The sequence below is a fragment of the Danio rerio genome, chromosome 7, assembly GCF_052040795.2.
Source record: "Danio rerio strain M-AB ecotype USA chromosome 7, GRCz13ab, whole genome shotgun sequence".
Classification (NCBI taxonomy): domain Eukaryota; kingdom Metazoa; phylum Chordata; class Actinopteri; order Cypriniformes; family Danionidae; genus Danio; species Danio rerio.
This window is the reverse complement of record NC_141027.1, coordinates 16,494,060-16,515,268: the sequence shown is the minus strand read 5'-3', so window position 1 is coordinate 16,515,268 and position 21,209 is coordinate 16,494,060. Positions and strand designations below refer to the sequence as shown.

General features: G+C 32.3%; 1 protein-coding gene and 2 long non-coding RNA genes across 22 annotated transcripts in view; 2 read left to right on the top strand and 1 right to left on the bottom strand.

Moving 5' to 3' along the window:
• mpped2a (metallophosphoesterase domain containing 2a) overlaps window positions 1-21,209 on the bottom strand; it is a 264,905-nt gene that overhangs the window by 59,746 nt on the left and 183,950 nt on the right. For all 19 annotated transcript variants that reach the window (XM_087259312.1, XM_087259313.1, XM_087259314.1 and 16 more), the window contains 1 exon segment: window positions 11,819-12,044. In XM_087259312.1, coding sequence (XP_087115438.1) covers window positions 11,819-12,044 — 226 coding nt within the window.
• LOC147843077 (uncharacterized) lies at window positions 49-3,370 on the top strand. Its single transcript, XR_015495467.1, has 6 exons — window positions 49-94; window positions 919-1,002; window positions 1,135-1,396; window positions 1,562-1,755; window positions 1,825-1,977; window positions 2,172-3,370. It is a non-coding gene; the product is annotated as an uncharacterized LOC147843077 (long non-coding RNA).
• On the top strand, window positions 14,477-20,852 carry LOC147843076 (uncharacterized). Of its 2 annotated transcripts, XR_015495465.1 has the most exons (6): window positions 14,477-15,819; window positions 16,131-16,186; window positions 18,174-18,233; window positions 19,047-19,161; window positions 19,426-19,537; window positions 20,614-20,852. It is a non-coding gene; the product is annotated as an uncharacterized LOC147843076 (long non-coding RNA). The 2 variants fall into 2 exon arrangements; XR_015495466.1 differs by lacking the exons at window positions 14,477-15,819; window positions 16,131-16,186 and having other exon boundaries at window positions 17,760-18,233; window positions 18,337-19,161.

The following is a 21,209-nucleotide window of genomic DNA, read 5'->3' as shown; positions in this document are numbered from 1 at the left end:
GGTAATGTTCCAAAAGCTGGTTGCCAACCGCTATGATGATCACAAGAAGAAAAAGAAGTTTGGCGTTTCAAAACAGTGGATTCCGGTCAGAAAGGTAAGGTTTTTGCTGCTTGCATACTGTATACTTTGCGAATTTAATGCTTAAAACATTTTTACAGTGTTAGGTTATTCTTAAGTTATTGTTTAACTTGTTTATGCAGTGCATCAGTGATCGTTTACTGTTCTCTTTAAATTATCATTCTATTATTAAGAGAAATATATTAGTATGTGCTTTAATTTATATGTGTTAGCCTATGTGAATCAATTATATCTTATGTTCAAGTTGTAGTTTGCGCATGTAAAACTTAATTTCTTAAAGCAGATTTTGATGGGTTTTATTTTTTGGTTATTGACAGTTATACTTTCTGATTTAAATGAATGGGTATAAATGAATATTTTTTTGGTTAAGTCTTACTGTTCTTGTTTAACAAAGGTTAGTGAGGTCATTTTGTAGCACATCACAGAGACCAATAGCACATTCTTATGAACATGTGAATAGGCATGTTATAGTTGGGTGATTAAAGTCCATGCTGTAAACTGCTGATACATTTTCAACATAGATTGAGCTTTTCAGACTTTACATTACTAATTGCTTCACAAACAGCTGAAATGATTTATTGTTATTGGCTATCATCATCATCAAACATTTTCCACAATGGTAGGTTAATCTTCATGGGTACAGAATAATGCATGTGCTTGGCCATCTTACAAATCTATGTCTAAGATTCATAAGGCTGTCTCTCTGCATGAATCTCTGAATAAATCCTGTGTGCTGATTATTTACACCATAGGTATTATAGCCATTAATTAACTTTGATAGTATTTCAGGATTTTAACTTTTTGAGGGGAGGTTAACAACAATGTGATGTTTTATTATAGACACACATGAGGAAGCTCGACTCAGCTTGGCTTGCTGACAGATGAGGACGGTGATTGCCCGTCATACACCTAAAGAAAGAACAGGTTTGTTTGCAATTATTTTAAACACATACTGTCAACATTATGTCATTGATCTATTACACTGCCATTGTCATTGATCTAGTGTCCTGCACTATACTAAAATAATGTTTTGTTTTGTAAATGTATCTGATCAAGGGGCATTAAAGACACAACTATAGTGAACGTGATGAAGAAAAATTATTTGGAACAAAGAGGCTGGAGAAAAAACTGATATGAAGATTTCAGAAATTGATGCAGCACCGCAAGTACCATCACCACCAATGACTATGGCAGGATCCTTAAGAACACCATCAAGATGCACAGATGCTGTACATTCCAGTACACCTATGAACATTTACAGTCCTTGTTCAAGTGCAGTCGGAGATCAAGACAACTTATTGCAACTCGTCATGTCTTTGTAAGAATTCAAGACATCACTAAATTTGTAATGGCTTAATGCAGCTAGAAAGTAAAGATCAACTAGAGAATATCAGCAGTGTCTAACCCACTGTTGTATTTACACAAGTTGCATGAGAATAAGCAACAGGTTGATTTATACTAATTTGTTATTTTTCTTTTTTAGCACGACTGAAAAAAAGTTTTAAAATCATGTGACGTCATAAAGCAGCAACTGTGCCTGATTCTCACAAATCAGCAAAACCAAAACAGACGTGATGAAATTCCAGATGTAAACACATTTGACCTTTCTTTGTCCAAATTGATTTGGAAAAACTTGAAAATCAACTAAACGAGCAGCCCGAACAAATGAAGAAACTGGTAAGTTTCTTGCTTATTTCTAAGTGTTTTATGTTTATTTATTTATTTATATGTTTTTTTGCTTCGTAGGTAGCCTACTTTGGAATCATTGGTGTTTTCCACTAAGCAGTTTGGTGTGTCCCGGGAAAGCTTTTGGCTCACTTTTTGGCTGAACAAATTAACTGGAGCAGGGCAAACCAAAATGTGGCCTTTCATGCACTCTCCCTTACGACTGTCTAGTCAGTAAGTTGGTTTTAAATATACATTTCAGTACAATTAGGGGCTGTTCCATCTGTATATTTCTTTGAATCATTAATCAAACGAACAAAACATCTATATATAGTCCCATTTAGGTTGTACTTATATGAGAGCAAGCATCTTTCTTTTTTCATTTGTACTTTTTCACTACTAATTGTTTGTTTATCTTTTAATCACAGATGTAGTGAGGAGAAATGTCCATACCACATCACTGATAAAGAAGTGGAAAAATGCATTACAAGGTGGCTACAACGTAGCCCTGACAGGGCTGGAGGAAGGAGGGAAGAAGAGAAAGCTAATGTGTCAAATGTCTACATCAATAATTTATTTTTTAAACAACATTTTAAGTGTATTAAGATGTTCCCTGATACTTGGGTAATTTGTTTCTTTTATTTGCAATTTATATATATATATATATATATATATATATATATATATATATATATATATATATATATATATATATATATATATAAAATGACAATATGCTAAATTCTGAAAAAGCATCTTAATACATTTTTAATTAACATAATATAATAAAAATATTAATAAAAAATTGCACAAGACATATAAAGATATACAAGTCAAATTTTATATATATATATATATATATATATATATATATATATATATATATATATATATATATATATAATCATCTCACTCATTTAAATGTATTATGTTTTATTTATTAAAAATGTTTCTTAAGAATTCTGCAGTTCTTTTTACAATTTTGACTTGTATATTTTACATATTGTCATGGGTATTTGTAAGATGTTTCTTACATATGCTAAATATGCTAAATTCTGAAAAAGCATCTTAATACATTTTTAATTAACATAATATAATAAAAATATTAATAACAAATTGCACAAGACATATAAAGATATACAAGTCAAATTATATATATATATATATATATATATATATATATATATATATATATATATATATATATATATATATATAATCATCTCACTCATTTAAATGTATTATTATGTTTTATTTATTACATTTATTAAAAATGTTTCTTAAGAATTCTGCAGTTCTTTTTACATTTTTGACTTGTATATTTTACATATTGTCATGGGTATTTGTAAGATGTTTCTTGCTATATCTTAAATTGGTTTCTATATTCAGGTTTATATAAAATTAAGCTGTTTTAAGATGTGTTTTGTACAATTTATAATTCAAGTCTATTGGGAAAACAGGGTTGTTTTAAAAACTTCTGTGTATGTGTGCAATTTCAGATTTTGTCTTTAAATCTTCCTGTGTGTCTTTATTGTGTAGTTTTATTATTACTTGTGCACTACAAAATATTTTATTCAAGTTTAGTATTATTTGTTTATTGCAATCAATAAATGTTTATTATTATTTATTTTGTCCTTTGTTTGATAATTTTTGTTATTGGATATGTATGCTGTTTGCATTTTATTCAAAGGTTGAACGCAGTGCCTACACTTTGCCTTTACATTATAGCCTGCGTTTGCTGGTATATAAATGCAAATGGTTGTAATACCATGTATCAAGTACCAATATAATACCAAAAGGTTTTATATCAAGGTATATTGAGTTGCGCCAGCTCCGGGCTGCAGCGCACATTACTCACGGGCCGATTCTGGCTCGGATGCGGCAGCGAATCTAGCTGGAACTGGCCCAAGTGTATTTTACTATCTAGGGTGGCTCTTAAAGTGACAGCGCGTATATTCCAACTGCTTATTATTATATTAAGCAAACAAAATCAAATCAAAACCAAAATAATAGTAATAAATCGTTCATTTTGAACTGAAGGTGTATACAGTGGAACACTTATTACTAAAGTAAGATCCTTTACTGGCAGTTTTAATATCATATTTATCCATGACCAGCCAAGGTACTAGCACAAAACATGTAATTATGCAAGTATAGATTTTGAAATGAATTACAACAAATACTAAGATTTATATCTCAAGGCAACTAGTAATTCAGATTGATTGCTCTAATTGCCCTGCTGAAAAAAAAAAAAAAAAAAAAAACAGCATATGCTGGGAAGGTATATGTTTTGATGCTGGTATGCTGGTCTTGCTTGTTTTAATGCTGGTTTTGCTGGTCTTAATGTTGGTTTTGCTGGTCTCAATGCTGGTCCTAATGCTGGTTTCAATGTTGGTCTTGCTGGTCTCAATGCTGGTCAGGAGCAGCACTTAGACCAGCAAAACCAGCACTGAAACCAGCAAGACCAGCATTGAGACAAGCAAAACCAGCATTGAGACCAGCATCAAAACATACCTTACCAGCTTACGCTGTTTTTTCAGCAGGGTGTTGTGAATAATTTATGGGATATTCTAAGGTTATTAAAATTGATAGTGTTAGGTAGTCTCAGATGTGCTGTAATTGTTATATATTTAATATAATTGTTTCCTTTTCATGTGATTAATTTGACTTAGTGTTTGTGTTTTTTTTTTTTTTTTTTTTTACAGATACACTACCTCGTTTTTGTACTTTAGTGAAGAACCGCAAGAAAATGAATGTTTTGGTAAAATGTATGTCTTTTTTTGCCATGTGTGTTTACTCCGATAACATTTTATTTATTAGTACTAATTTCCAGTTGTATTTTTTTGGTTCATTTAACTTCTGTAGTTTCAGACCATTCAGACAAGAAATGTTCAGTCAGCAGAACTTAAAAAAACAGAGCCATGTGTGTTTGCTCGGATAACATCTAATTTCTTAGTACTAATTTCCTTTTGTATTTTCTTCTTCTCTCAACTTCTGTCATTTTTGGCCATCCAGACAAGAAATGTTCAGTTAACACAACTTTTGCTCTGGTAACATATAATTTCTTAGTACTAATTTCCTTTTGTATTTTCTTCTTCTCTCAACTTCTGTCATTTTTGGCCATCCAGACAAGAAATGTTCAGTTAACACAACTTTTGCTCTGGTAACATATAATTTCTTAGTACTAATTTCCTTTTGTATTTTCTTGTTCACTCAACTTCTGTCATTTCAGGCCATCCAGACAAGAAATGTTCAGTTAACACAACTTTTGCTCTGGTAACATATAATTTCTTAGTACTAATTTCCTTTTGTTTTTTCTTGTTCACTCAACTTCTGTCATTTCAGTCCTGCAGACAAGAAATGTTCAGTTTGCACAACTTAAAAATATTTGTTGTGCTGCAGGTGCAGGTTTCCAGAAAACTACTAATGTTAAGTTGACTCAACTAGACATTTTTTGTTTCACTGACAAATTATTTTCAGTCAGTGTAGCTGATGTTTTCAAAAGTTGAGTAAACAAGAAAAAACAGAAGGAAATTAGTACTAAGATTTTTTTTGTTGAACTGGCTTAAAATTTTTTACAGTGTGTTATGCTAATGTCCTGATTTAACTTCCACAAACCGGGATTGAAGCATCTTCTTTTATATTTGTTCTGACACGCAGCTGTGCTGATGAAGTAAAGCTGAAGTAAAACTCTGTAATTAATTACACACATATTCTGTTTTAAAATACTTTAAACATGTGAAACTAACTCTTAAATCACATTTGATGATGATTGCTGATCCTAGCGAACAGAACAGACCTTTTATTCCCGGTTGCTCTGCGTATGTCTGCTTGGTCTTGTTGACATATACACGTGACTACCGGAACATGTTAATGCGCGCAGCTGTCAATCAATTCGGTGGGCGGGGGGATCGCACACCTACGTAATGGTGCGATCGATTTGAAAACAGCTCCAATTGGCCGACCCTTTTTTTTGTAGTTAAATTGTAAAAAAAGGGCTGGGTGTGTTCATATCACCCCAGTATGACGGTCTATACACTATACCAACACACAGATCTGTCCAAACAGCTTGAAAAGTAGATTTTTTACCATAGGTGCCCTTTAAATAAAAACAAAATCCTAAAATGTATTTATTGTGACTTAATTTATTATTAATAAATTATGAATTATCCATAAATAATTAAAAAGTAAAAATAAAAAAGTAAACATTTTTAATAAATATAAACAAATAATAAAATTGTTAATTATTACTTAACTTGCTGTTGATAAATTATAAATTACATGTAAACCAAACAAAAGTGGGCCCAGGACAGAGCCCTGCAGAACAAAAATAAGTTTTACTGCCTGAGCTATATTATTTGCTGGAGTAAATTTAATTATTACCCGTAAATTATAAAAATAGATGAAAATAATAAAAATAGTAAAGTATAAAACCAAACCTTAAAATAAATCATTACATAATTTATTAATAATAAATTATAAATCACCTGTAAATAATCGAAAACAGTAAAAATAAAATGATAAAAAATATTCTTAAAATTACTTAATTATTAACAAAATGTATATAAAAACAAGTCCTAAAATTAATCAATTATTACCTAATTTATTATTAATAAATCATGAATTATCCATAAAATAACAAATTGTAAAAATAAAATTAAATAAAAACCAATCTTAAAATTAATTATTAGTTCATTTATAATAAAACAATTATGAATTACCCGTAAATAATAAAAAACAGTGCAAGTAAAATAATAAACATTTTAAATATAAAAGTTGTATTATAGTCTTAATATTTATTAGCAGACACATTTTATTATCCTGTTGTCATTTTTATTATCAACACAATTTGTTTATTCCTATTAAATAAAATATTTTTAAAAAGAACAAAAGGATAATATATTAAAAGCATAATTACTGAAACAATTAATTACAATAATACATAAAAATATGTACTCAAACACACTGTAGCACTAAAATCTAAATAAACTCTAAACCAAAACAGTAAAAGTAACCTACAAGACCTTTTTCTCTCTGTTCTCAGTCTCAGGAATGAGTCAGCAGTACTCGTGGCGAACATTCAGTGAGCATCTGACTTATGTTACACATTCAATGGTGTGACAATATGGTAATACAAATTAGCCGGCTTCTCGAATTTCCTGACCAGATGAACCGATCACCGCAGCAGGGCCACCCAGAGCTTTTCCTCAGGCTGCTGGTCAGGTTGACCACCTCACGACCATCTGTGTGTGCATGTGTGTGTGCGCGCTTTGAGTTATCAGAAATATCCAGCCACCGGCCTCCTTCCCCCGTATCCCACAAGACCCCACGCTGTCACAACAGACATTTAGCAGCTTTCACGCTAAAGGGCCACGGGGGGCTTCCTTCCTTCCTTCTCCACTTCCTCCCTCTGTTTTCCGCTTTCCCGCTGTCTGCTCTACTGTTGACAAAACTATTGATATTTGGTCCCACTTTATAGCCTATTACCTGGGCTTTAACTACTATGAAGTTAAATGAATCCGTTTGTACAACACACTTAAACAATGTAAAAATGTCTATTTCAATTTTAAATAAATCAGTTTTATGCAGTCTGATATGTCGAGGAAACACAACTACTTTATGTATTGTCAGAAAATCGGCTAATCCGTACAAATATATGATTTCATTTGTATGAAATAATCAAACGAAAGTGGGTCTAAGACAGAGCGCTGCAGAACAAAAAAGTCTCCGAAAACTGCTTGAGCTATACAAATTGCTTTGGTAAATTTAATCATTAGTAAACAAAATCCTGTGGCTACTAAAAAAAGACATTTGGAGTCACTGAAATAAAACTTTAAATAAAAACAATTTCTAAAATTAATTTATTATTACTTAATTTATCATTAATAAATTATGAATTACCTGTTAATAATAATAATAAAAATAATAATAATATAAAATTTTTTTAAAAAACATCTGAAATTTATATTTTTTTTAAAGGAGGCAAATGCTACCCCTAACCCCGATGGGGGAAAGGCAAATCGTACATTGTAAAAAAACAAACAAAAAAATCTGTTATTTTACTTTATTTTCCGGCAGCTAGGGTGCTGGAAAGAAAGGTAAAATAATGGCCAATAAATTACAGACATTTACCGTAAAATAACGAACATTAAATTACAGAAATTTATGATACATTTCTGTTATTTACCGTCTTTTATTTTACCGTAAATGTCTGTAATTTATAGGTTATTTTTATTTTTTTCCAGCACTCTAGCTGCCGGAAAAAAAAAAGTAAATTAATTTTTTTATTTTTACTTCTTTTTTTACAGTGTACTAATATGTACAAATAAGATTGTATGAGTTGATACGAAATTGGGAATTTAATTAAAAATTGTTGGTAAAATTTGTTGGTAATTTGGGTGGAATACTCAATTAACCCACACTTCTTTTTTTTCAGTAGGTGAAAAAGAAGTAAAACAGTGGCCGTTAAATTAAAGAAATTTACCGTAAAATAATGGACCGTAAACTACAGAAATTTCCTTAAATTTGGATAATCTGTAAATTTCTATAATTTAAAGTCTGTTATTTTACAGTAAATGTCTGTAATTTAACAACCGTTATTTTACTTTTTTTTGGCACCCCAGCTGCTAGAAATAAAAACGTAAAATAACGGATTTTTTTACAGTGTACCCACACATAAAAGTGAACTGTTTGCTCGAGTCTCAAAAAATTCCGTGCCCACCGCCAGCCGAAATCATGTTGCGTGTACCCAAAGCAAACCTCCGCAAACACATCAATGACGTCACATTCGAGTTCAATAACAGTAAGCTGACTGGCTACTGGATGTTGGTCTCAGTTGTAATACCGTAAAATACACATGGACTAGTGAAATAAAGAACTACAACACCACGAAAACCAAGCAGCAACAACAAAAAAGAACTTAAATGAGCATTAGATGTAGCAATACATGGACATCGAAAAAAGACTAAGAACAGCGAATATAAGACTTAAGGCCTAAAATTTAGATTCTTAAGACCCCGCAGAAACCCTGTATTATAATGCAAAAAATAAAAAAAATTAAAGTTCCAATTTTTTGTTTTATTAAACCCAGTGAAAAGTCAGAACAACTGGCTTGACAGTACCAGTATATATATATAAAAAAAACTACAAAAACAAATAATAAATAAAAAAACTCAACACTGGTCAAGGCAAACACAGAAATGAAGACATGGAGAAATAATGTAATTTTAATAAATTTTTGGTAATACTTGAAAAAATTACAAGTAGCAATATTTATTAAGGTATCATATTAAAGAACTAAAAATTCCAGTCTGCTCTGCTACATTTTGCAGGATGCCCCCCGAAACACCACTCTTTAACTTCATTTCACAGCTAATTATAGACAAACAGCAGACAGCACGAGAGGTGAATCTCACAATGGCTCTTAAGAGGGAGGAAAACAAAGACTAAAGGGGCAAGATGCAAAAATAGAAAATGCCAGGAAGCATTAAAGATGTTGTGGGGGATAATTATAGTTCAGGGCCATTTTATCTTTTTGGATGGATGCTAAGAAAACAGGAAGTAGGGCAGAGGTGCAGCTAAATGGGCAGCCCAATAGAGCGAGAGACATTCCCACAGCGGCGCTGGAAAAACACACAGGTTCAGAGCGGATCAGAGCATCTGAGGAAACTCAAACACAGTATGGGAATAACACCGAGGCGCTTTCTCAGGCCGTCTTTGTTTACTGGCGCACAGAAGTGACATCACACAAGCTTTTGATGTTCAAGTGCATTTTAAATATCCAATATGTACTGTCTCAATATAGTTTCTGTGTGCATTAAGACACTTCTGTTGTTGTTTGTTTTCCTTTAATACATTAAAAATGATCTGACTTTCTAACACTGGAAAGCTCTTGCTCTTGCTTTCTCTCTTAAATTTTAAACATATAGTGGATATGTTTTACAAGATTTGCAGTGGAAGATCTTGCATGGCATTATTGGAGTTGGTGCTTTTATTTCCATTTTAAATCTGCAAGAAAAAGATAGTTGTGCTTTTTGTGGTCAGATTGACACAGTTTTTCAATGTTTTTTTTTATATTGTGAAAGATTGCAACCAATGTTTAGTGTTTATAAGAGATTTTTGATGATTTTAATGAAGATTTTAGCATGCCTGTATTTATTTACAACTTTAAGGTGTCTAAAACAAAGGAAAAAAATAGGATTTTTGTTCAATTTTACTCTTGGGCAGGCAAGAAATATACATTAACACAAGTAGAAAACAGAAAAAAAAAAATTGGTATTAAGAGTAATACAGGTCATGTTTTTAAAGGGTTGGAAAAAAAGCAACTAGACATGATTTTGACTATTTTTGCATAAAATATAAATTGGATTTTAAAATGTGTGTGGAGAAGTATTATGTTAAGTTGAAAATAACCTGTTAAAGTTTGGCAATAGTATAAGATTATAGCATTTGCTAATTATTTTAAATAAATGCTAACGTAAAATTAAGGTTAACGATTTCTGGTTATACACTACCTGACAAAAGTCTTGTTCTCAAACCCAGTTGCAAGAGCAACAAATAATAACTTGACTTCTAGTTGATCATTTGGAAAAGTTCTGCAGAAGACCTATTGGAACCAACATGGAGCCAAGACTCTCACAGTAATCAGTCAAGTTTGGTGAAGGAAAAGTCATGGTTTGGGGTTACAATCAGTATGGGGGCATGCAAGAGATCTGCAGAGTGGATGGCAACATCAACAGCCTGAGGTATCAAGACATTTGTGCTGCCCATTACATTACAAACCACAGGTGAGGGCTAATTGTTCAGCAGGTCAGCACTCCTCATACTTCAGATTCCACATCAAAGTTCCTGCAAGCAAAGAAGGTGCTCCAGGATTGGCCAGCCCAGTCACCAGATATGAACATTATTGAGCATCCCTGGGGTAAGATGATGAAGGAGGCATTTCAGAATCCAAAGAATCTTGACGAATTCTGGGAGTCCTGCAAGAACGCTTTCTTTGCTATTCCAGATGACTTTATTAATACGTGATTTGAGTCATTGCAGAGATGTATGGATGCAGTCCTCCAAACACATGAGAGTCATACACAATATTAATTCTTTTTCCACTGCACCATGACTTTATTTTCTATACTGTACATAATTTCTGTTAAGTGTTAAAAGACTTTTGTCTGAGCAAAGTCAGACCTTACTGTCCTAATTAAATAATTAAAAATCAAGGCATGATCATATTTTATTTTGGTGAAATAAGTGTAATTTAGAGGCCTTTGCCTTTCATATAAGCCACTTCTGATACCAAATGATCAACTAGAAGTCAAGTTATTGATTGATGTTTCTATATATGTGTGTGTGTGTGTGTGTGTGTGTGTGTGTGTGTGTGTATACACACATTTATATACAAACATCTGCCAACATTCTCAGAAAAATCAACTCAACTTAATTGTACAAACAAACTCTCAAACTGTATTTGATCTTGTTTTGACCATAACCAATGTTTTTTGATTTAAGGATCTCTAAATATTTAATATATATAAGACATTGATCTATTTTCCAGTGTATGCAATGTGAAAAATGACAAACATCAGTGCAAATACTATCAATTTAACTTAATTTACCAAAATTAAGTTCCATTTAAAATAAAGACCTAACTTCGGAGGGCAAAGTTATACTAAAGATCTGTAGAAACAGTTTATATATCTTTTACCAGCAACAAAATCAACTGCATCAGAGAAGGGAAAGTATTCTTAACCATTACCCAGAGTTTAATGATAACATTAAAGCACAATAAAATACTTAAATGTCTGTGCATAATACAAAGCTCTATCCTAAATGTGTTATCTAGTCACTGTAAACTCATGACTGCAAAGGTATAAAGTCTATTAAAGGTAATTGATCAAATATATGCATTCCCAATCAATGCTAAACATACAGACGAACAAAACTTAAAATTACAAGATGATGAATATGCATATACAGAAATAAATGCAAACACATGGTATTCGGAAAAGGCCTACAAATTATGTGCAATTCTGATTAAATGATGGTATTAAAATGAAATGATAGAGTATGAATGACTTACCATGGTGTGCCGTATATTCGAAAGCCCTTGACGGTGACGTCAGAGTCCTGCAGGTAAACACAGTTCGTCAGCAGTGACTGAACATTGTCAAAGTCCTCGGGTTTCAACTTGGACACGGAGGGAAAGCGATAGTAATCCTGCTTGACCAGCTCCGTCATGAAGTCCTTATCGAAGGTCAGCTCGTGATTTCCTGCGATCACCACTTTAAACTCGTACGGGAGGCTGCCTGCAACACAACACAGATTCACGCATGTTAAAACAGGTTGACCAATCAGCACTATTGTTTGAACAAATAATATAACAGAATATAATTAATAATAATTAATAATAATAATTAATAATTTGCATAAAACCCCTCTAAATTGTCATTAATTATAACAGTTAAAAGGATAAAAATAATTTGATGACGTTAATTCAAGCATGTTAAAACAGAAAATTTACACTGGTTGACCAATCAGCACCTTTTATTTAACAAATATAATAAAAAGAAAATACAATAATAGAATATACTGAAGATATAATAAAAGTATAATGAAAATATAATAGAATATAAATAAAATATAGGGCGACACGGTGGCACAGTAGGTAGTGCTTTCGCCTCACAGCAAGAAGGTCGCTGGTTAGAGCCTCAGCTGGGTCAGTTGGCATTTCTGTGTGGAGTTTGCATGTTAAAAATAAATAACATGCATAAAAACATATGCTGGATAAGTTGGCGGTTCATTCCGCTGTGGTGACCCTGGATAAATAAAGGGACTGGCATTTATAATAATAGTCATATGATGACATTAATTCAAGCATGTTAAAACAGAACATCAACTCGTTGAGGCCATTTCTTTTTTTATTATTAATATGTTTGGATTAAATAGGTTGATTGGATGATATGATTATTATTATTATCATTATTAATATTATTAAAGTTTACATTTGATAATTACTGTATTCAGGTTTGAGCTTTTTATTTGTATACTATTCATGTTGGAGGATGTTATTGTTTTAATTTTGTGAATGAAGACTTTTATTCTGTCGAAATCTGGATTTAAGGCAGCCAGGTAGTAGGTGGGGTATTAAGGGAAGAGGAATCAATTTTCAGACTGTGAGTTTGTATGTGGTGACGGGTGCTACTGAGGAGCAATAGAACTATTTCACTGACTTGATTGCACAAGATGCTAGAAAATAAAGATGAGAAAAGGATTCACAAGTCATTGTTTACCCTTACCGCGATAGCGGCTTAAAGCAAAAATGCCACTAAAACCCTGATTGACGAATTAGCTCTTTTTTATTTATTTAACACATATAATATAATATAATATAATATAATATAATATAATATAATATAATATAATATAATATAATATAATAATCACTATAAAAAAATCCACCAAATTGTAATTTTTTGTAACTGTTTATGCACTAAAAATAAAACTTATAAAATAAAAACTTATAAAATAAGTCATTTGATAATATTAATTTAAGCACGTTAAAACAGAGCATTAACCCTGATTGATGATAGAATAGAATATAATTTAATATAATATAATGTTTGGCATTTCTAGAACAAAATTCAAAGAACAAAAATAGAATATTTTTATAGAATCAAAAAGTTAAAACAGAACATTAATCCTGATTGACCAATCAGCACTTTTTATTTAAGAAATAATGTAGAATAAAATTAATTTGATGGCATATTAACAACACAAATTTATCGTTATTTTTAAAGTTTTGCTTTTAGAAAGCTGTGTTTTACTTATTTAATATGATTGCTTATTCTTTTAAACACTTATAAATGATAATTAAACATTATTTCATCATATGTCGAGTTATTTGAATCATTAAAATACACTTTTCTTGCATTTAATATGCTTTCTACATTATACTTTTTTTGCAAATGTTACTTTATGAGAATTATTTATTGGGTTGGGGATTTTAAAATAATAATTTATAATAGTCAAAATAAATAAACAAGTTCACATTAATATTAATATACAACTGAATTTATGTAAAGAAGAACATATATTGGTTATTATAAGGTATATTAAAATTTATTTATTTTTTACAATTTATATTTTCACAAAAAAAAAAACATGTCTGCGTAATATTTCACTGCAAAAATGGATTTTAGAAATGTATGGATCTCTAGATGTCAGAATATAACATTCATTAAACGAACGCACAAGGTTTTGAAGAACTCTGACAACACGTAAGGTCTTCTTGTCAATGGAATCCACATCTGGTTAGAAAACGGTGCGAATTTATTTTAAAAAATGCTCCGTTGAGGTTCATGTGAGGTTATTGTGATCTTGAGGAAAAGTCAGATAATGAAAAACAGGACTCTGCAAGCAGAAACAGGCCATTACAACAAAACATATCTTTACCTCTCGATTCAGGCTACTGTACGCTTTAGTCTCAGATGTATTTTCAAAAGGGGTTTTCAGAACAACTTTGGCTGGTTATTGACCTTAAGTTAAAAAAAAAAAAAAACATTATAAAAAATATTTAAAAACCCTTCACTATTTTAGTATTTAATTATCATTAACTTACACTGTAAACGATTTCTGTTGTTTTCACGGTATTATACTGCATTTCTCAACAGTTGTTTACTGTATAAGCTGTGCACAGTGTGTTACTGTATATATTGCTGTTTCCACAGCATAATAATGTATTCTCAACATTTCCATACTGTGAACATGATTAACAGTATGCTACTGCAGATTTTACAATGAATTTTGGGAAAAAATCAGTTACTGTGCATCTAAATACAGTACTGCAAATGACCATGAAAAACTCTACACACACTTTATATTATTATTATGTTTATTTTTTTTGACAAAGTATTTTGTGAAGAAAAATAAAATAACCAGTTTCTTCAGACTGTTCAGTGCATAAAACTGTCCCCTGGTTTTCCATATTTGGGTGTACTACACCTTAATTTTATAAGGTTAACATGAAAATATTAAATCATTTTTAATCAACATAACTTTGTGCCTAACCAAAACGTAAACTGGAACAAAAGTAATTGATTCATGAAACCAAAGTTAGCTTAAATGTCATAATGACCAGCCTGCTTTAGACGGATTCATGAGGTTAGGGCACCCGTCATCACCATGGAGGTCACATATCTCCGCATTTTCAAAACAATATTTTAAAATACCCACCATCTCTATAAATAAACCACAGACTTGAGTTTAAAACAACTACATTCCCGCATGAAAAACGGTTAAAACTACATTTCATAACACATTCATTATAGAGCCATCTAAGACCGGGGCAAGTCTCACATGTCTAGCCGATTATAACCTCGTTTCGCCGGATACATGAGTGATGATGGACACCCTGGAGGTCAGAATCTCCGATATCGGCAAAGCACGCTTACAATTTACACATGATATCTATAAATAAACCACAGATTTAAGTTTGTAAGAACTACATTCTCGCATGAAACACGGTTAAAATTTCATTTCGTGACATATTAAACGCAATATTTATAATATTAGCTGGGCTTTCTCATCCGCCATTACCATTTGCTTGTTGATGTGAAAGGAATTCTGGGAGAAAAAAATATTAATTCTCAAAACACTTCAAACGAACTTTATTCGTATTGTCAAGTTCAGATATATGTAATAATTTCGCTGGTAAAGTGAATAAAAAACAATGTTACTATATTGTAATCAATATCACGTTTGCACTGGTTCGGTTCAGCACTCGAGCGACTCTGAATCGTATTGAACCGTTTGCTCGGGAATTATTTGATCACACGTGTTCACAAGCACATTCAGCAATATGCACTTAGTGTATAATTAGTGTATAAATGCGTGTGGCCAAGCAGTATAACGAAATAGTAATGAATCATATACAAAAAGGGATCTGTTTTAGGCGGATTCGATTCTTTACTGTTCACTAAGGAGCCGATTCATAGAACCGAACGGACACGACTCGACATGCAGGCAACGGCTCTCCTAATTTGAAATTCACCTGTCGTCTTTCATCCAGCGAATTCATCCTCGGTAAGTGTTTTAAAGTCAAATTCTGTCCGTTAAAGGATTGTTTTATAAGTATTTCTGTGTATTGTGTGTGTAATTTAAAAGAATTAACCAAGTGACATTAGTTGTAGGTTCTTATGTTATGTCACGCTATCCGTTAACAAACGGTATTTTAAACAAGAAATAACAGACGCCAGGCGGTCATTGTAGTGTTTGCGAGGTATTAGATACAGTAAGTTAAGTTTATCTTGAGTGAGTTTTTGACCATACGTTAAGTTACCTGAAAAACATAACTTCAACTTATTGTAACTGCATTAATGAATTCTCTATTTCAGCACAACACTGAGATGAAGGCGAAGTCACCATGAAAAGTTAAACGTTTACCGTTAAGGTAAGCTCTGGTCTTCACATAAGCCCCTTTCACACATACAGACCTTTCCGGAAAATTACCGGCAATTTTCCGGAAAGGTTGTATGTGTGAACAGGTCCTTTTTGAAAATACCGGTAAATTCGTTCTGGCTATTTTCCGGAAAGAGAAGTTGTAACATTACCGGCAATTTGCCGGAATGCTGCGCTGTGTGAACGCAGAAGGAATATTTCCGGAATAAGCGCGTGCACGTGTAGAACGTGCTGACGTAAGACTTCTGCTTTAGCCAATCACAACAGTCAGACGCATTTACGTCCGCGCGGTTTGTGAGAATAAAAGCCTTTGAATATTTTTCCAGACGCATTTAGCTGCTAGAAGTTAGTCAGATAACGTTTATATGTTCTCCTTAATGCCAACTGTGCAAATAATCATCGATAAGATGCTTATGATAAGCCGTTGTTTGTTTACCTTCAAGCTTTGCGTGTGCCCATGAAACAGCCTGTGAGCGGCAGCACACGCACATATTATGAACATTTCGACATGCGAATATGATCCTGTGAAAGTTGTTCACAATATTGATCATCAAAAGAGTTTGTAATTTAGTCAAATGTTTACAAATACAAGCGCAGCCGTTTAAAGCTCATTTGTGGTGAATGATGTCAGAATTTACCGGTATTTTGGAATGGATGTGTGAATGCTCTTTTCCGGAAAATTTCCGTAACGTCCTCGCCTGTGTGAACAGCGCTTTTTTGAACATACCGGTAAAGTCGTTCCGTAAATTTTCCGGATATTTTCCGGTATCACTGTGTGAAAGGGGCTATAGTCATTAGCCCCTTTCACACAGTGATACCGGTAAATATCCGGAAAATTTCCGGAACGACTTTACCGGTATATTCAAAAAAGCGCTGTTCACACAGGCGAGGACGTTACGGAATTTTTCCGGAAAAGAGCATTCACACATCCATTCCAAAATACCGGTAAATTCTGACATCATTCACCACAAATGAGCTTTAAACGGCTGCGCTTGTATTTGTAAACATTTGACTAAATTACAAACTCTGTGGATGATCAATATTGTGAACAGCTTTCGCAGGATCACTTTCGCATTTCGAGATGTTCATAATATGTGCGTGTGCAGGCGCTCACAGGCTGTTTCATGGGCACACGCAAAGCTTGAAGGTAAACAAACAACGGCTTATCATAAGCATCTCATCGATGATCATTTACACAGTTGGCATTAAGAAGAACATATAAACGTGATTTGACTAACTTCTAGCAGCTAAATGTGTCTGGGAAAATATTCAAAGGCTTTTATTCTCATAAACCGCGCGGACGTAAATGCGTCTGACTGTTCTGATTGGCTAAAGCAGACGTCTTACGTCAGCACGTTCTAGACGTGCACACGCTTATTCCGGAAATCTTCCTTCTGCGTTCACACAGCGCAGCATTCCGGCAAATTGCCGGTAATGTTACAACTTCTCTTTCCGGAAAATAGCCAGAACGAATTTACCGGTATTTTCAAAAAGGACCTGTTCACACATACAACCTTTCCGGAAAATTGCCGGTAATTTTCCGGAAAGGTCTGTATGTGTGAAAGGGGCTATTATGACTAAGCTATCATTATGGTAAAATTTTTCAACTGTAAGTTAGTTATTTAAACTAAACTCATAATGAAATGAGTCTTAACTGTTTTATTAAATGGAGCTGAAAATTAAATGCAGTTGAATTATTTTAAGCTAACGTTAATATTAACAAAATACATATTAATTGTCTATTTCTCAATGTTAATGAGCTTGATGTTCAGGTGTACCTGAGGTGAGTGTACGTTCTGAGTACACAGATATAAGCCAAAGTCATATCCATCCTAATCTAAGAGAAATTGATGGGGTCAGGGAATGATTTGTGTACAAATGTATTTTAACCCCATACAGATTGGTATGGTTTTACCATAGATTTAGATTAATTAATGTTAAGTCTTATTTTACTCTTATTATATTTATCTGTTTTTCAGCTACAGTAATTGATGTTGAAAAACTGATGCAACCAATCACTCCTCACTTGATTATTCAAGGTAATGTCGATGTCTTCCTCATTTTGATTAGATTTTTAAATGTCAAGTTGTTCACAGATTTGTTGTGAGGAGTTTCATGTACAACCTCTTTTTCTTCTTCCAGCAGTTCCTAAGAAAACTTTAAGAAAAAAAAAACATCTGGTGTTAAAACAGCCACGGCTATGCTATTTGCCTACCAAGTGCTTAGTAAATATTAGACAAACATTTTTTTCTATAACTGTTGTCTTTGTGTTTATTAGCAATTTTACTGGGCATATGTGTTTGTTTTTTTTCAAACAGCCTGGAAACTGTAAGTTTAGTTCAATATGTTATTTTATGCTATTCATTTTTGTCTTAACATGGATTGCATGTTGAAGCTATCGTTTTATAGTGGGAAAATGTAAAAGAGAATCACTGAATACAATGGCATAATGATTCTGCTTGTTCAAAGAAGGTACTTGATTTAGTTTTCCTCAAGCGACACATCAGTTTTTATGACTATTGCTTGACACTTTAATTGAAGGGACAGTTCACCCCAAAATGAAAATAATAGCATCTTTGGCATCCTCCACTTGTTTCAAAATAGTTATATATTTAATTTGTTCCGTTGAACACAAACTCGTATTTTTTTAAAGAAATTTGGTTTAAACATGGATGTCAATAGTTACTGGTTACTAACATTCTTCAAAATATCTGCTTTTGTGTTTAACAGAAATTCAAACTAGTTTAAAACACGTGAAGTAAATAGTGGCAAAATAGTAAACTATTCCTTTAAATATTTTATTCTGAGACTTATTTATATGTGTCTTGTCTTTTGTCATATTGTCCTTCTAGCCCAGATTGTGATGAACCTGGAATGCGACACCAGTTACTCTTAAGACAAGAACCGAATAAAGCACAGATGTGGAGGTATTTGCAGCCAAACTAACTGGAGGGAAGGAACCTTTAGGTAAAAGCACCTGCTTTATTTAGATCTGAAGTATTTTATTTGACATAGAGATTTATTGTTTTAATTCTAATTTAAAGCAAACAAGGTTGAGCACCCCTGGTCTAAAAGCTCAAAAATGCTGTTTCCGTGATAAGGTTAAATGTAGTTGATAAATAGATTCATTAGGATCAATGCTTAAAGTAAACATTTTCTTCTCTCTGTAGACCTAACATGTTTACTATCCCTCACATTTTAATAAATTGTTTCTGTTTTTGTTTCTTACAGTGTGGGTGAACATACTACCTGGATGTCCAACAAAGGCTGCACAAGAGCTCATTTGATAGCACACATTCTGTCCTGTCTACATCTCTGATGACCTGGAAGTGCTTCGACATCAGTGAGTAATACATCTTTATATTGTCATGCATACAGGATTTCTGTAAGCTTAGCTTTAATGTTAGTTTCTAATCAGCAGTGACTGTTTTAAAAAATTAAGTATTTAAATTATTCTCAACGTTTTACTGATGCTGTGCACAGTAACGTTATGATGATTTAGTTTGAGGAAATGTCACTAGAGGGTTTGTATAAAAAATAAATAAATAAATAAATTGTATGAAATGACTCGATAAAATGTTTATTTGTCTCGCTGACATGCCATCACTGCTGCATATTAAAATACAGTAATACGAATTGACAGCAGAATATTACCACAAACATTTCATGAAGTAGGCTAGACTGCTCTTTAGTTCTCTACTCAACTTTAACACATTTCCTCGTGTCGCTGAGCCTCTCTGCAGATTTTGCCAAAAATGAATGCTTAGTGATTACTTTGTTTTATGCAAACCAAATATCAGTAACTCATCATTAGCATTATTTTAAAAAATCACCCACGGCTTTCATGTTCTCTAACGCAATCTTATCTGTAAGTTAGAAGTGGATTTATACGTGTTAAAAGCCTAAAAGTATTTAATTAACATTAGTCACGTTAAATTAGATTATTTTTATTTATTTAATTTTAAATATGTAGCCTCTTAAAGTGAGAATGAACTGCGTTCACCCCTCTTAAATTCGTGGAAGCACTAGTAGTGTGATCATGGAATCAGATATTCGAGCTATACAGAGTCGGACATTAAGTTAAGATGAGACTTTATTTTTTACACACCTGTGTGGACACCTGAATAGCAATCTTCAAGAACAATGCCCGCTGATCTTTTCCCCATTAACGTTAGTGTAATTTCGAATTGACAACAAACTGTATTTCACCAACAAAAACAATTAAAAAAACTGTTATATTTATTATAACTGTTATATATATATATATATATATATATATATATATATATATATATATATATATATATATATATATGTATAAAAAACAACAGTGCAGTGTTTCGTTTCTGAATGAATTAAATGGTTTGAGGGATGATTAGTTTTTACTTCAGTGATTGATTTTGCCTGTCATTTTTGCAGGATCATCAGAAGTGCTGCTGCCCTTTTTCACTGTCCCTTTCCACATCATTTGGCCTTCATCATTTCCTGTCTTGTAGCAGTATTTTCACCTGTTTTTAAAATTGTAATAATTTTTGATGCATTAATTGTTGACTGGTTTTAATGATCAATTGTTTATTAGTGTTCTGTTGCTTTGTTATATTGAATTATTGCTACTGTTTAGCATGGTTTACACAATAAACCTTTATTGTGAAGTTAAAGTTTCAGTTTCTTTATTTTTCTTGTATTTCTTGAACAGTTAAAATAACACTTGTGCAATTTTTGAACATTTTTACCCATTATAAAGTAGCACTATTAAATAAAATAAAATAACATTTAATAACTGTAAAATACTATACAGTAATAATAAAAGTAACGTTAAAATACCGTAGTTCTTCATGGTAAAAATGTACAATAAAATACTGTTTTCAGTTTTGCAGTATGTGTATCACTACTGTAATTGGTGTTACAGTAAAAATCAACAACAGTAAAATGATGTATTACATTTTACAGTAAATGTAATACTAATGGAATTAGTATTACAGTAATGTTACCGTTTTATGAAATACAGCAGCTAC